This window comes from Candida oxycetoniae (assembly GCF_023343755.2).
Source record: "Candida oxycetoniae strain CBS 10844 chromosome Unknown scaffold57, whole genome shotgun sequence".
In the NCBI taxonomy this organism is placed as follows: Eukaryota; Fungi; Ascomycota; class Pichiomycetes; order Serinales; family Debaryomycetaceae; genus Lodderomyces; species Lodderomyces oxycetoniae.
The window spans coordinates 20,140-36,566 of record NW_026055432.1 but is presented as its reverse complement, the minus strand read 5'-3'; the positions used below and the strand labels follow the sequence as shown (position 1 = coordinate 36,566).

The 16,427-nt window shown below is 38.4% G+C and overlaps 6 protein-coding genes across 6 annotated transcripts; 4 read left to right on the top strand and 2 right to left on the bottom strand. All coding sequences in view use genetic code 12, as the record gives it.

Moving 5' to 3' along the window:
• Positions 1–791: 791 nt before the first annotated feature.
• On the top strand, positions 792–5,362 carry KGF56_002545 (uncharacterized protein; the record flags this gene model as incomplete). Its single annotated transcript, XM_049323786.1, has 2 exons — positions 792–806; positions 974–5,362. 2 exons carry the CDS (start codon positions 792–794, stop codon positions 5,360–5,362), a joined length of 4,404 nt encoding a protein of 1,467 aa, XP_049180394.1.
• A 901-nt stretch (positions 5,363–6,263) lies between these two features.
• On the top strand, positions 6,264–6,975 carry RPL6 (60S ribosomal protein eL6; the record flags this gene model as incomplete). The annotated part of the gene is made up of 2 exons (XM_049323785.1): positions 6,264–6,275; positions 6,457–6,975. 2 exons carry the CDS (start codon positions 6,264–6,266, stop codon positions 6,973–6,975), a joined length of 531 nt encoding a protein of 176 aa, XP_049180393.1.
• Positions 6,976–7,833: 858 nt separating this feature from the next.
• On the top strand, positions 7,834–9,099 carry KGF56_002543 (peptidylprolyl isomerase; the record flags this gene model as incomplete). The annotated part of the gene is made up of 1 exon (XM_049323783.1): positions 7,834–9,099. One exon carries the CDS (start codon positions 7,834–7,836, stop codon positions 9,097–9,099), a length of 1,266 nt encoding a protein of 421 aa, XP_049180392.1.
• Positions 9,100–9,421: 322 nt separating this feature from the next.
• Positions 9,422–12,298, top strand: HMG1 (hydroxymethylglutaryl-CoA reductase (NADPH); the record flags this gene model as incomplete). The annotated part of the gene is made up of 1 exon (XM_049323782.1): positions 9,422–12,298. The coding sequence occupies one exon, from the start codon at positions 9,422–9,424 to the stop codon at positions 12,296–12,298; it is 2,877 nt and encodes a 958-aa protein (XP_049180391.1).
• A 316-nt stretch (positions 12,299–12,614) lies between these two features.
• Positions 12,615–14,447, bottom strand: CMP1 (calcineurin catalytic subunit A; the record flags this gene model as incomplete). Its single annotated transcript, XM_049323781.1, has 1 exon — positions 12,615–14,447. The coding sequence occupies one exon, from the start codon at positions 14,445–14,447 to the stop codon at positions 12,615–12,617; it is 1,833 nt and encodes a 610-aa protein (XP_049180390.1).
• A 421-nt stretch (positions 14,448–14,868) lies between these two features.
• SPE1 (ornithine decarboxylase) lies at positions 14,869–16,227 on the bottom strand (the record flags this gene model as incomplete). The annotated part of the gene is made up of 1 exon (XM_049323780.1): positions 14,869–16,227. The coding sequence occupies one exon, from the start codon at positions 16,225–16,227 to the stop codon at positions 14,869–14,871; it is 1,359 nt and encodes a 452-aa protein (XP_049180389.1).
• Between the last annotated feature and the right edge of the window lie 200 nt (positions 16,228–16,427).

Genomic DNA, 16,427 nt, shown 5'->3' with positions numbered 1-16,427 from the left:
CAGTGTGCTTTACTAGCTCGCTTCGCTCGCTAGTGTCACGCTAGTGTCGATATACCCAGTGTGCTCCACTAGCTCGCTTCGCTCGCTAGTGTCACGCTGGTGTCGCGACAAGCTTACAAGAAACTTTCACGACATGTCATAGATAAATAATAAAGATATATTACACAAAAGTAAAAGAAACAAATCTACTAAGCGAGTCATTGAAATGTCAAAGAGGTTCATCAATAAGGAAAGTAAGGTAATAGAAAAAAAATAAAGGGGTAAATAGGATATAATCTTGATAATAATCTCAATAGCTAACTCTTGGTGAGTTTTCTCTGAAAAACTCATTCTATAACCCTCAAGAGACAAGTATCTAACTCTTTGTATACCATTTCCTTCTTTTTTTTTTTTTGGAACAAGCTACTAAGTTTGCTCCACTATCTCGCTCTGCTCGATAGTTTCGAAATATAATCTTGTTTCTACATTGGAAATCCGGGTGTTTTTCGTATACCATTTCTTTTTTTTTTTTTTCCAAACAAGCTACTAAGTTTGCTCCACTATCTCGCTCTACTCGATAGTGTCGCGCTGTCGGCACTGGCGCAAATCTCGGCCATTTCTTCCTACGCCTTTCCCTATTTGAAAAAATTGCTGATTTCAAAAAATGCTTACCCATAGCAACCTGAAATTTACTAATGTCGTTTAGCAATAAAAAAAAACCCTATATACGGAAAAATAATCAATAAAAAGGATATAGCATTAAGGGATACATATTCTCTTTTGTTTTTAAGTCAATTGACCTTTGGGAAAGTATGACAAAGAGTCAGGTATGTGTGCAAATCATCCCCCCCTATCCCCGAGGTTTCCATACCTCCACCATCGAGCAGAGCGAGATAGTGGAGATAGTGTCTGTGGCAGCTAGTGTGCACCACCATCGAGCAGTTTTTCGCTGCCGTATCTCGCAAGTTAGATAAACTAACAAGCCATTGAGTAGCCTGAGCAACAGCAACAGAAGGATAACCCACAAGACACTCTCAATAATAAAGAGGATGTTGACGAGTACAATAGGAAAGCAAGGTCTGATATCAACACACACGTAGGAGGAGCAGCAGAAGCAGCACCTCAGAAATTGGACAATCAGCCTAAACCTTCACCATCAGAGCCGGTAAAAGATACATCGCACAAAAAGAAGGTACACATAAGAGACAAGTTAACTTTTTCATGGCACAACGTTGGAGGCTGGGATACTGATAATGACGTTGATAAAAAGAAACTATTGAAGAACACCAAGATTGTAGAGGCATACATTGTTGACCACTTTTATGGTGACTGGTTTTGGAACACTTCTTTGATCTTGGGTACATGCTTTTTCGCTTGGTTGGTTGCAAAATTCGGTGGAGGCATTTTATCCTTGGGGCTTGTGTTGTTGTTCACCAATTCTGTGTATAGAGGAGAGTTTAGGAGATTCAATCGCAATATCAGGGACGATATGGCTAGAATAACGGCTAATAATCGGTTAGTTCATGAGTTGGAAACTATGGAGTGGATGAACTCCTTTTTGGACAAGTTTTGGGTCATTTACATGCCAGCATTATCTGAAACAGTTATGTTCCAAGCCAATGTGATTTTGAAAGATCAAGCACCTGGATTTGGTATTGAGAAATTATCATTGGATGAATTTACTTTGGGCTCAAAAGCTCCTCGAATCGACTCAATAAAGTCGTATACTCAGAAAAAGCAAAATATCATTGAAATGGACTGGGCATTTTCATTCACTCCTAATGATACCGATGATATGACAAAGAATGAAATAAGGAAAAAGATTGATCCAAAGGTAGCCTTGGGGGTCACCGTTGGTAAAGCCTTCATTACAAAGTCGCTACCCATATTGGTCGAGGACATGTCCTTTACTGGTAGGTTAAAAGTCAAGTTGAGGCTTACGCCAAATTTTCCTCACGTCAAAACGATTTCTATTCAGTTTTTGGAAGCTCCTACTATTGACTATGCTCTTAAACCAGTTGGTGGCGATACGTTTGGTATTGACATTATGTCCTTTATCCCTGGTTTGTCTAAATTCGTTAATGGTATTATTCATTCCACTTTGAGACCCATGTTGTATGCGCCAAATTCGTTTGATATTGACGTGAAGGACTTGTTGGAAGGACAATCGCATGGTTCTATTGGTGTTGTAGCAGTCACGATAAGATCTTGTACAAATTTGAAAACAGGTAAAACAACAAAACCAAAGAGTATCAATCCCTATGTTCAAATAAAAGTGTCAAATAATGGTGATATTGACGAACGGACCAAAACAAAGAAAGCAACCAATGATCCTGTTTTTTTGGAAACCAAACATATTTTGGTTAATCAATTGGAAGGAAACTTTTTGAATTTTAATGCTTTTAACTTGGTTGAGGATAAAGTGGACGATCAATTGATTGGGAACTGTGAGTTTCCTCTTGGTGAATTACTTCAAGAAAACAGTTTCAAAGCAATTACTAAGAATCTTATGGAGGGTGGTAGAGTTGTTGGCAAACTTGAACTTGACCTTAAATGGTTTCCAACGGTGCAACCCATCCGGTTGGAAGATGGTACCAAGGAGGTTGATACAGATACGAAAGTTGGAATTATGAACATTGCGTTACACGAGGCTAGAAACTTGGATATCTCACATTCAGTGATTGGGTTGTTGAATCCTTATGCACAGATTTATGTTAATAGTGAATTGGTTAAAACTTGTCGTAAGTTGAGACAAACAAATGAACCTTCTTGGGAAGAATCATTTGAAAGTTTAATCACACAACAAACAGAGACTGAGATTCAAGTGTTGATTAGGGACACAGTGAATAATAAAATTGTTGCCAATTTGAACGTCAATTTACAGGATATTATTTTTGAGAGTGGTAGAGGACAACAGTGGTTCACATGTCCTGTTATCAGTCCTAATGCGCCAGCTCCTCAAATCCGTATTAGTGCTACTTGGAAACCTTTAGTGATTGACGAGGAAACAAGTGCCAAAGTAATTAGGAATGCTCCAATTGGTGGTTTGAGGTTGCATTTGAGAGGTGCTAAGGGGTTGAAGAATTTGGAATCTGTTGGTTACGTGGATCCTTATGTAAAGGTTATGTTCAATGGTAAGTTACGTGCAAAGACTGTGACTTTTGCAGAAACCATTAATCCTCAATGGAACTCGGTATATTTTCTACCCGTGGCGGATTCGCATCTGCATTATTTATTGCAGATTATGGATGCAGAGCCCGAAGGTAAAGACAGATCTTTGGGTACTGCAGCAATCAATGTTGCAGATTTCTTGAGGAAAAACGATGAAGGATATTGGCTTGGTTATGATGGCACGGATGAGATTATCGAGCAGCCCGTTCTATTTGAAACTGAACCTGTTGGATCTTTGTTTTATTCTATTTCATTCTTTCCAACCATTAGCGCGTACTCATTATCAGAATTGCACAATAAAGAAGAATACGATGAGCAAAAACGGTTGAAGGAAAAGAGAGAAAAGGAGCAACAGGAGAAGGATGAGAAATTGTACAAGGAGAATCCTGGAAAGTATGAGTGGATTGAAACTGAACAAGATACAATAGCTCCGCCTCCCAAGATTGAGATTAAATTGGCTGACGCTATCAAGTACAGAGCTGGTGATATGATTGTACATTTGCATGGTGGTCGTTTTGAATCCAACGATGTTTACGTACAAACATTGTTTGATGAGCATGCATGCCCATCTGGAGTTTCACCAATTGTGGAACACAAACAGATTACGACAACCTCGTTTGCGGAAACATTTATTCGAGATTTGCCAAACTCCAAGTTGATTTTTAGAATCACCAAAAAGCCGGAAATCACCAACGAGAAGGATATGGTATTGGAAAAGAGATTTAATACCATTGATATTTACGAAAAATCGTTTAACGCACCTATCACGCTCAATCTTGGTAGACAGAATACCATTAAAGTGCAGTTGGAGTATTTCCCATCTTTTGCCAAATTGGCTCCATTGGACACCGTATTAGATGTTGGTAGATGTAAATTGGATCTCATTGGAGCCCACGATTTGAAGTCAGTTGATACCAACGGAAAGTCAGATCCATTGTTGGTGGTGAAATTGGATGGTATTGAAGTTTACAGAACAAATAAAAAACGTAAGACGTTGGACCCACTTTGGAATGAGGCTGTTGAATTTCCAATGATTTCAAGATCAAGACAAGTGTTGTTACTTGAAGTTTATGATTGGGATCTCACACATGATGATGAGTTATTAGGTACTGCCAATTTGGATATATCTAGTCTTCCCGCTTTAACGACTACTCCATTCACATTAAATCTAGATACACAAGGTACCATCGATTTGAGAGGAGCGTTCTTCCCCGAGTACATCAGACCACCATTAGACGCAAAATCTGTTATACCTGTTAATCTTGGTGAGGTTTCTGAGGCATCCATGAAAGCAGTTGGAAACATTTCAGACATGGCGATGGACGTTTTGGGCACAGGTATCGGCATGACATCAGATGGTGTAACCAAGGGCCACTCACTCTTGAAAAGTTTAAAGAAGAAGAGAAAGAACCATCATAATGATTCTGAGTCGATGTCTCCAAGTTCTACGAAAAACAACGAGAATCGCGGTTTTAGTTCAAGAGAAGAAGGAGAAGGAGAAGGAGGAGGAGGAGGAGGAGGAGAAGAAGAAGAAGAAAGTCATTATAACAACAACCACAGTAATAATAATAGTTATGAAGAAGAAAAAGAAAAGGATGGTGGTGATACCAACAACAACAACAACAATAATAATAATAACAATAACGGTGGTAAAAAAGAAGAGCAAGGGGCTGATATTCCTCAGGAGGAAAAAGAGTTTAGAGAAACTCAAGATGCTGAAATATCTAGCGTCAATGCTGCTCCAAATATTCGCGAGGAACCATTACCACCCCCACAAAAACCGATTTTGAAGCAAGGTCATAATAGAAATAGCAGTACGGCGACCGACGTTTCGAGTTTTGCTGCTAGTATGCATGGACAAGCTGCAATACCTGGTAGACTTACTATTGTTCAAGGAAAGGGGTATTCTTCAAGTGGATTAGAAGTCAAGGCTGCTTTAAGTACCAGCACTAGGAGTAAGACATTGCTCAAGACCAGATCTACCAAAGCAGATAAACACAGTGGCGTTTATAAGTGGAACGAAAGTATACCTTTCAAATCAGCCCCTAGTGGAAAAATAACGTTAAATGTTAGAGACCATCGTGTTTTTGGAAAGAGTGTTGCTCTTGGAGAAGCTGTGATTAATTTAGCGGACTATACCAATTTCAGCGATAACATTACAATACCAGCTGGCGAGGGTGCGATTGTAATAAACTTGAAATATTTTCCATGACGAGAGATGAGGACAGGAAAGGAGAGAAGAGACTGGGATACTGGAAAAGAAATCACACATACCACTTGCTTGTTTATTAGGAAAAAGATTGCATTATTTATTCTTACTTTTTCCTCTATTTTATGTTATTAAAGTAAGAAAAATTGATCTCTTTAGCTTCATAGAGGTTTTTCATGAAAGTAATATAGCTAACAGACAGTCTAGTTTATAATTGACCGCTAGCATATCTATCTCACATATGTGTTGTGTGTAGTAGAGTTAGTTTTTTTAAGATCTGTATTTGTTATTGATCTTATCTTTTCGATCATTATGGCTGCAATTTACTAGTGTTAGTGCGAACCAGAATCTTGTGTGAGTTTAGATTGTTGTTCCTGGAGAAATATTTACAAAAGACAAAGCCACAAGTAGCTAGAAAGAAAAGCAGAGAGGTAGTAGTGTAGAGTAGCTTTCTTGATAGTCATTGATGTTGCTTGGATTTGTATTATCTTCAAATGAGCAATAATAAAGTAGTAATACCAAGTAGTACCCACCCACTATGATAGAGAGATAGAGATAGAGAAAAAGAAAGTGGGGGCACAAACACCTACACGTGATAATATGCGTTTATAGGTTTATGCCCTACGTTTTGAAAAAGTAATACAGAGTATTACGGTAGCGCTTCTGTCATATCGATTGGTGTGTGTGTGTGTGTGTGCGCGCGCCGCCTTTCTATCTATGAAATTTTTCATTGCGGGCCCTACTAAATGGTACTGACTACTACTAATAAGTACTACCACTATTGTATATTGTTCCGTAGTTAAACATATACTATAGGTTTATTTTTTTTTTTTTTCAAGTGGTAAAGGAATTAAAAAAAATTTGACTTTCCATTTCTAATTACCCAAACACAACGCCAATAACAATGAATCAAGTAGTATGTAATTTAACCATAATTGAAGCCATGATGATATGACAGTGAATGCAAAAGAGAAAGGGAAAAGAATAAAGCAGGGATAATAAGGAGAGAATAGAGAGAGAGAGGGAGAGGTAGAGGAAAGACTGTCAGTCAGTATTTCATTTTAGCACATTGAATACTAACATTTTATTTCTTTTAGGCACCAAAGTGGTATCAACCAGAAGACGCAGCAGTCCCAAAACAAACCAGGAAAACTGCTCGTCCACAGAAATTACGTGCTTCATTGGTTCCAGGTACAGTGTTGATCTTGTTAGCAGGTAGATTTAGAGGAAAAAGAGTTGTATACTTGAAAAACTTGGAAGACAACACCTTATTGGTATCAGGTCCATTCAAAGTCAACGGTGTTCCATTAAGAAGAGTTAATGCCAGATATGTCATTGCCACCTCCACCAAGATAAACGTTGAAGGTGTTGACGTTTCAAAGTTCAATGTAGGATACTTTGCCAGAGAACAAAAACCAAAATCAAAGAAATCCGAAGCTGAATTATTCGATGAAACCCCAGCTAAGAAGGAAATCAAAGGTGAAAGAGTTGCCGACCAAAAATCAGTTGATGCTGCTTTATTGGCTGAGATCAAGAAAACCCCATTATTGAAACAATACTTGGCCGCTTCATTCTCATTAAAGAAGGGTGACAGACCTCACTTGTTAAAATTTTAAAACACTACATTTAGGAAGGAGAAAGAAGTAGGAGTAGGTGGAGAAAGAAGAAGAAGAAGAAGAAGAAGAAGAAGGGAATGAGAGAATAGACGAAATCAAAGGTTTTAAAGGGTGAAGGTTCCATTACCTTGTATAGTGTTTTCGTACTTTGTATATTTAATACTTAAAAAAAAAAAAGAGAGAATGGATCTGACTTTGTTCAGTCTGGTGTAGATTTTTTCAAGATACTACTGTACTGTTTCGCGGTAGATTTGCTACCACCACCGTACCATTAGAGGTTGCAAAAAAAAAGAAGAAAAAAGAGTGCAATTTCATGAAAGCTACTATGAAGTGGTGAAGAATGAAAACAAACCCGGCTCTGACTCTATAGACCAATTACAAGAGACGTTAGAGATAGTTAAACACTAATGTTACCTTCAGCTCGTACAAATGTCCTGTTTGTTTCATTTGTGTGGTTTTTGGAAGAGATTGATAAATAAGCTTTGGGCCCCTTTCTTTTTTACAAGCTATACACCGCCACATGATATGAATGAGAGGACCATAAAATTATATGACTCGACGACTAATATTTGCTATATCATCTAACGATATATGTCGTCGTTTTTGTTGTTGTAACATGTACCATCGATTCGGCTGGCTTGTGGTAGGGGGAATTGGCTGGTCCTCCCAACAAGTCGTGCAAGCTAACAAGAAGTGAAGTGCTTACAAGGTTTGTGAAGTCCACTTTACTGACAGACACAGAAGACACACACGTGAGCAAAAATTAGATTTCTTTAAATTTCCATCTCATCGCGAGAATTTTAAAAGCAAAAAGTGAAAGTCAAAGACCGAGTTATTAATTCTTTACTTTAATTAAAGATGTCTGGATTAACACCTATTGCCACATACAATTTGGCTTTAAAACCATTTCAACCTCTTCCTGCTGTAGAAGATGACTTCCCTGTGACTATCCGGATTAGTTTGGCTGCATTGGACCCAGAAGCTGTTGATGATAAAGAGGAGCCATCGACTTTAAGAATTTTAAAGAAAAGCCCATTCATCGATGATGATGATGAGGACGATGACGAGGACGATGATGAGGACGATGATGAGGACGACGAATTAGATAACTTGGAGAACGACGAGGAAGAAAAAGAAGACGATGACGATGATGTTGATGAGAAGAAGAAGAAGAAAAGTAAAGGTAAGGAGGACAATGAAGAAGAAGGTGATAAAGACGATGATGAAGAAGAAGACGAAGACGAAGAAGACGAAGACGACGAAGATGACGACTTAGATGACGAAGACTTAGATGAAGGTATATCCGAGTTTGTTGTTTGTACGTTATCTCCAAAACACCAATACCAACAAACACTTGACCTCACAATTACTCCTGACGAAGAAGTATACTTTGTTGTTACTGGTTCGTATCCAATCCATTTGACTGGTAACTACATTGAACATCCTGCTGACGAGAGTGAAGAAGACGAGGATGACTTTGATGAGTATGATGATGAGTATGACTTGACTCCAGATGAAGATGAGATCATTCCCGAGCTTGAATACGATGCTACAAGCGAAGATTCTGCTGAATCTGGTAAGATTGAAGAAATTGTAGAGGAGAATGAAAAGAAGAGAGCAGCTGAAGAAGAGCCCAAAAAGTCGAAAAAGGCTAAAAAGGCTAAAAAGGCTGAAAAGGCAGACGCGGCTAAGGAAGAGAAAAAATCTGTCCAGTTTCATAAAGATTTGGAACAAGGCCCAACAGGCTCAACATTAGCCACGGATGAGAAAAAGGCAGAAAAGAAATTTCCTACAAAGACTTTGTTAGGTGGAGTTGTTACTGAGGACAGAAAGAAAGGATCTGGTCCAGAAGCCAAATCTGGTAACAAAGTTGGTATTAGATACATTGGAAAATTGAAAAACGGTAAAGTATTTGATAAAAACACTACTGGGAAACCATTTAGCTTCAAATTGGGTAAAGGTGAATGTATCAAGGGTTTCGACTTGGGTGTCACTGGAATGAGCATTGGCGGCGAAAGAAGAGTTATTATTCCAGCAAAAATGGGTTACGGATCTCAATCCCTTCCTGGAATTCCAGCAAACTCTGAGTTAACCTTTGACATCAAGTTGGTTTCTTTAAAGTAATCTACCTTCACTAGAGATAAATAAGAAAAGGCTTTACTTAGACTTGAGTCCTTATTTTTTTTTTTCTTCTCTTCTTTTCTATCCTTTAGTTTAGTTTTGTTTTTTCTCTTGTCTTCTCTTTGGTTAATTTTTCATTTTTTTCAGTTGTTCCATTTTTAACTTTACCTCTTCGCTTATAGTAAAGTTATTAGAGATTTTTTTTTTTTTTGCTTTTGTTTATACGAGGATCAAATTTGTTTGCAGCTGGCAAAAAAATTCTCAGAGATGCAGCTCTTTTTTTCAAGAGAAGCAAAAAGAGACAAGACTATAATACGGCATCGGCATGTTCAGCATCACTGGTGCTATAGCCAAGACGGCTGCAACGCGACCTATACATTTTCTTGTCGTGCCGGCATTACTTGCATCGGTTGCTTATTTGTCAATTGTTGATGAATATGTACCATCATCCGATGGTATTAGTTATTACCACTCGCCAAGTCCCTTGAATGAGTGGGTGCACATTAATGAGGAACAAATTGGAGATTTTGCAAATTGCGAGCATATAACTTTGGCGCCTGTCAGATTTAGAAGTTTCCACACAGTACCGCAACTCCCAAATGCAATTAGCTCCAATGGCAATGAACAGATCTTGCTCGTTGATAATGAGACCAATTTGGACACAATTACGATAGACGGTGTGACGTGGAAGTTGACAGAGGGCCACAAGATTATCAAGTATTACGAATACCTTAGGAAGGAGATTTACAAATTGCAAGAGTCATTTGAAAAAGCTGACAATTTTGATATCATCTTGATTTTAGTTGCATACATTGCCATGTGGTATACGTTGATCAAAGTTTTTTTGGACATTAGAAAGCTAGGTTCTAAGTTTTGGTTGGCTTTCTCGACATTAGTGTCTTCTACGTTTGCATTTTTATTCGCTTTGGTGGTGTCCATTAAACTTGATAGAAAAGTATCATTGTTAAGTCTTTCAGAGGGGATTCCATTTTTAGTTGCTATTATTGGCTTTAAACACAAGGTATCAATTGCTACCGTTGTTCTGAAGTCGTCAACAGTATCACCCGAAGATGTTCCCCATATAGTTTCACAAGCAATTTCTTCACACACTTTGAGCATGTTTAGGGACCACGTTGTTGTGATTGGAGCTTTAGTTGCTTGTGCAGTTTATGCCAACCATTTAACGGGGTTGAGAAACTTTTGTATTCTTAGTGCTTTTATATTGGCCTTTGACTTGATATTGGTACACACATTCTATGCAGCCATTTTGGCGTTGAAAATAGAGATAAATCGTGCCAGAAGAACAGAAGATTTGAAAAATGCATTGGAAGAAGAGGGCATCTCCTCATTGGTAGCTGCAAGGGTTGCTGAACAATCATCCATTATTGAACATCCAAACGAAACTAACTTTTTCCAAGACTACTCAATATTATCTTTTAAGGTTGTTATGAGCGTTGGATTTATCGCGTTTAATGTGTTTTGGGTGGGAAGCTCGTGGATGGAGGGTAGGTCTGGGTCATCACTAAAAATCCCGGAAACTGTCACCATTGGTAGCGATGGCACATTATTGACTATTCTCCCAACAAGGTTTTACGTTCATGGTTTTGCGTCACAAGTGGAAGACTTTGTTTATCTCGTTCTTGCAAAAATTAGTGATGCTATCAAGGATAGTTTGATTTCCAAGTTTCTTCTTTTTGGATTTGGTGTTTCTATTGTGTCCAACATTTATTTTTTAAATGCCGCTAGATATCAAGTTACAGCAACCCACAAATTGCTTGAAAATGAAATGTTGAAGCCCGCTGAGGTTAAAGAGAATCGCAAAGATGAAACTACATTTGAAGCACTTGAAATGGAGGTTGGAGGAGGCAAAGGAGCTTCTTCTAGAGACCTCCAAGAATGTATTGCCTTTCTCAAAGATGGTAAAGTCAAATCCCTTACCAACAGCGAAATCACTTCTCTTGTTGTAAGTGGAAAGTTACCACTTTATGCATTGGAAAAACAGTTGGCAAACAATGCTAGAGCAGTTGTTGTACGCCGTAAAGCAATCGCCAAGTTAGCCAATGCTCAAATTGATAGGCTTCCTCATTTAAATTATGACTATGACAAGATCTTTGGCGCGTGTTGTGAGAACGTGGTTGGTTACATGCCACTTCCCGTTGGTGTTGCGGGTCCGTTGATTATTGATGGAAAGAGTTACTACTTGCCTATGGCCACAACTGAAGGATGTTTGGTAGCCTCCACACAAAGGGGTTGTAAAGCTATTAATAGTGGGGGTGGAGTGACAACAGTATTGACGAGAGATGGTATGACTCGTGGTCCTTGTGTCAAATTTGGTTCACTAGCAAGAGCTGGAGCAGCAAAATTGTGGATTGACTCTCCCGAAGGCCAACAGGCTTTGAAAAACTCATTTAATTCAACCTCCAGATTTGCACGTCTTCAACATATTCAGACGGCTCTTGCTGGTACTTTGTTATTTATAAGATTTAGAACAACAACTGGAGATGCAATGGGAATGAATATGATTTCAAAGGGAGTGGAATACTGTTTGCATCAAATGGTGAATAAGTTTGGATTTGAAGATATGGAGATCATATCTGTGTCCGGTAATTATTGTACTGATAAGAAACCTGCAGCTATAAATTGGGTTGAAGGTCGAGGAAAGTCTGTTGTTGCTGAAGCAAGAATTCCTCGGGATGCTGTCACAAAAGTTTTGAAATCTGATACTGACGCTCTTGTGGAGTTGAACATTTCAAAAAATTTAGTGGGATCTGCAATGGCAGGTGCCATTGGAGGTTTCAACGCACATGCTGCAAATTTGGTTGCCGCAGTTTTTTTGGCTTGTGGTCAAGATCCCGCTCAAGTAGTAGAGAGTGCAAATTGTATCACCTTGATGGATAAAGGTGCTGATGGAGAATTGATCATCTCTGTCTCTATGCCATCAATAGAGGTTGGTACAATTGGAGGTGGAACTATTCTTGATGCGCAAGGTTCAATGTTGGAGTTGTTAGGTGTAAGAGGCCCTCACCAAACACAACCTGGTGCAAACGCACAGCAATTAGCTAAAATTGTTGCTTCTACAGTACTAGCCGCGGAATTGTCTCTTGCATCTGCCCTTGCTGCGGGTCATCTTGTGCAATCTCACATGACTCATAACAGGGGTGCTTCTGCACCTGCTTCTTCAACAAGTTGTATAAAGTCATAAATTATATGTGTAATATAAAGTTAGAAGAATTTTTGGCATCTTGTCACCCTTAATTATATCTTTAGTAAATTAATATAGAGGTTCGTTTGCTCTTTACAATGCAGAAGAGGTGATATTAACGAATACTGATACTTTGGATAGGCTAACACAAGTAAGATTGCTAAAATTTTAAATCAAATGTATATACTCACACCCTTCACCTCTTTGACCCGGCTTTTTCGACTTATCTTGTTTTTTTTTTTCTTTTTCCTTCTTTTTAATTAATTAATTTATTTATTTATTTCTTTATTTATTTGGGCTATGAATCTGCATTGTGTTAATTCTGCGATAACCTTCTCATTAACTTATGAATAACTGGGTTGCTATTATTGTCATGCTCTTCCATGTGTTTCTTAATCCTCTCGCTTCTCTCCTGTTCCATTTTTCTCATTTCTGCCGGGCTTGGAGGTAGTGCTTCATTAATACGATCAGCCGCTTTTGCTTCTTCAAAAGTAGAAATAGTCCTTTGTAAACTTTCTCTTCCATGCAATAGAGAACCCTTTGGTAATAAACCTCTATTGAGACTTTTTAAATGCGCTACACTATCTTGTTCCTCTCTCAAAATTTGGAACATACGTGACATTTTCCCAATTGCAATAATCTTGTTGCGGAGAGCTAATTTTTTCTCAGCCAACGATTCATCATCTTCCTTTTCTCCTTTTCCTTCTCCTCTTCCAAATTCGTCTTCTTCTTCAAGCACAGGAAAGAATGGTTTTGGTGGATTGATTCTTGGTGATGCGACAACACTAGGAGGTTGACTATTATTAACTCCGATTTCTGACTCTTCAAAGGGTAAATCCTCGGCCAACTCCTCTTCTGTACATACATTCAATATACTCACCAACATGTCTGTAACCTTTTCCCCCACAAACGGTAAAGACCATGTAAACACATCCATAAAGTGAGGTAGCCAATATGGATGTGGGGATGCATTAAATTGTCTAATGTTCATTACATTGTTCTCGTACTTCAAAACAGCAGCTTTGTTATTATAACTGTCCAAATAGTTTGGAGCACTAAACATGGTCAACAAACTTGGGAACCCCATGCTCTTTGTACGTTTGTACATTCTGTAGCCCGCGTTTTGTGCTTCGTGTGCACGTATGATGGATACTAATTTAGTTCTATCCAAGAACTTACATGCAGCTTCGTATGTGAATGAGTATGAGCATCCTCTAACAGTATTGTTCAAATACTCAGTGTCGACAGTATCTTCGTCGTATTCTTCGATTGGATCAGCCCACAACAAATCACACATAAGTCCCTTTGTTGGAGGTTCTCTAAACCTGTTCATCCTTCGGACACTGTCCAAATCCGTCAAGTGTGGCGATAGTCCCCCATGTACACAAAAGAATTGCTCATTCATGACTGCAGCCAAGGGCAATGCGTTGAACGAAGCAATGCACACCTCATATAGCTTTGCCGAATACTTGTGTATGCATTCACTTTTGAAGGTAAAATACTCGGTTAAATGACGACTTTCGTGGTTGCCTCTAAGCATCCAAAACGAATTGGGGTGGCATATCTTTAAGGCATATAAATAAATTAAACACTCGATTGAAAACGAGCCTCTATCAACATAATCACCAAGAAATAGATACTTTGTGGTTTTGGGATCTCCACCAACTTCAAATAACTTCATGAGATCATAATACTGCCCATGAACATCGCCACAAACAGTAACAGGTGCAGGCACAGTTAACAAATTTGGCTCTGATGTCAATATCTGAGTTGCTTGCTTTATAATTTTAATTGCTTGATCTTCTTGCAAGCGACCCTCTTGAAAGAAATGTTCTTTAATAAAGTCACAATTGGGTAGTCCATTGCGTAAAAATACTTGTTCAGTACTAGGCTTGAAACTAGCTGGAGGAGTTACTGATTTGACTGCCCTATCCACTGTCGAATACGTTTCTCCATCAAGAGTATAAACTGAAAGGTCCTTTTTATGTTGCTTGTCTGGAGGTGCAGATGTTCGCTTTGCAATAGCATTCAAAGCATTGTTTATCTGATTTGTGTTCTGTTGTAAGTCAACATTAACATCTGGAGCTCGTCTATTACGTCTCGGATCAAATTGCTGGCGATGCCTGGTATTTTTAGCAGAGTGTGACATATAGATAAATAAGGATATATGTATAACTTTTTTTTTTTTTTTTTTTTTTTTTTTTGCCTTTTCACTAACGCCAGAGGATTTAGAAAGAAGACTTATACAGGATTGTACTTAGGAAGGGACTTTGCTCTAATTGAAATACACCATCCCTACAATGAGAAGTAAGGGAGGGAGGGACAAAACGAGTAGGTAACTTTTTTTTTTTTTACTAATGTGACAGTAACCGCCTATTATGTAATACGCGCTTAGTTGATTATATAGTTTGTGTATTATGGATTATATAAGTCATTCCAAATTTTTCAATTCCTAAAAATAAAACTGGAATTTTAACAAAGGCTGTGTTGGATGGGATCTGACGATTAGTGATTTTTTAAATTTCTAATCGTCAAACACACACACACACACACACACGTGTGTGTGTGTGTTAATCGCTGATAGGGATATATATAACCTTAGTATCATTCTTGAACCCATTAAATTGGGTTGTTGCACAACTAGTGTATGCGCCTAGATTTGGAAAGTACAACCAGTCGCCAACGTCAACGTTGTATCTTAAACGAGCTTTTGTAGAAACACAATCCAAACCATCACATGTAGGTCCCCAGATTGAAAAATCATATTCCTTGGTTTTCACATCCTCCCTCTCAATGTAATGAAACTCGTTGCCACTTTGCAAAACGCACGCTTTTGGTTCTTGATGGTCAAATAGTATGCAGTTCATATTGCCGTAAACACCATCGTTAATGTATAACATTGCCTTGATGCCCCCGCCGTCTGATAATTCACGCTTGGCAATTATATGAGTCGCCAAAGTGAATGCATTTGCCACCATGAATCTGCCTGGTTCGGCAATAACTTTGATTTGGTTCTGTTCAATATAATCGTGGGGGAAAAATTTATCAATTGAATAGTTAACCATTCTAGAGGATTCGGTAAAAGTTTCAAACTCAAACCCCCCTCCAATATCCAAGATGCTCATATTAAAACCAAGGTCAATTGCACAATCAAACAAAATCCTTGAATCTCTAATGGCTTTGTAAATGGAATTAAAATTCTTGGCCCCTGAACCAACATGGAAAGCAACTCCAACAACCGGCAAGTTCAACTCTTTGGCAGTGGGTAAAATGGTTTCCATCGCAGTACGTAACGAACACCCAAACTTGGTACTCAACCTACACTGGGCATCTTCATCATCCGTAACAATTCGAATCAAAATTCTACATTTGGGATGGAATTTTGCCAATTTTTGCAATTCTTGGACATTGTCCACAGTGGTCAAATCAACTCCATTGTTCCTAGCATGCCTAATAAAAGAAGTTGTTTTGCAGGGATTGGCATAAACAATTCTGCTGGCATCAACACCCAACTGCAAAACAGTATCAATTTCGTTCTTTGATGCACAATCGAAATTGACACCAAGCTTGTCCAAATACTTTAAAACTTCTATATTCGTATTGCACTTGATTGCATAGTGTGGCTGAACCCGGGGTAATAATTGCTTCCAAACTTCAACTGATGTACGTATTTGATTCAAATCACAAACAAAAAATGAATCCTCGTCACCAGCATCGCATTCTTCATGGTTAATAGCAAGAACGTGATCAATTAATGCCTTCTCTACGAGATGAGAATTATTGGGTAAATTAACAGTCTTGCTGCTTTCAAAATAAGCGCTATTTTGCCTCACAGTAAAGGTATAGTTATCAGTGCGAATTATATCATTCTGAACAGATAATCCATCAGTATAGCTAATTGGTTTCTCTTCAACAATGCTAAATGTCATAACCTTTGTGGGGGGGACGACACGAGGAGACACACAAATTTTAATTCACTAGCTATTCTTGATTCAGAGAAAACTATTTCTCTCTTTCTCTCTTGTTTTTTTCTTTCTTAAACTCACGTTTGAAAATTGTGAGTATTAATTTGGTGGACCTTTATTCGGCAGCTCTCGTTGTGTGTTGAACTTGAAAACACACTTCTTTA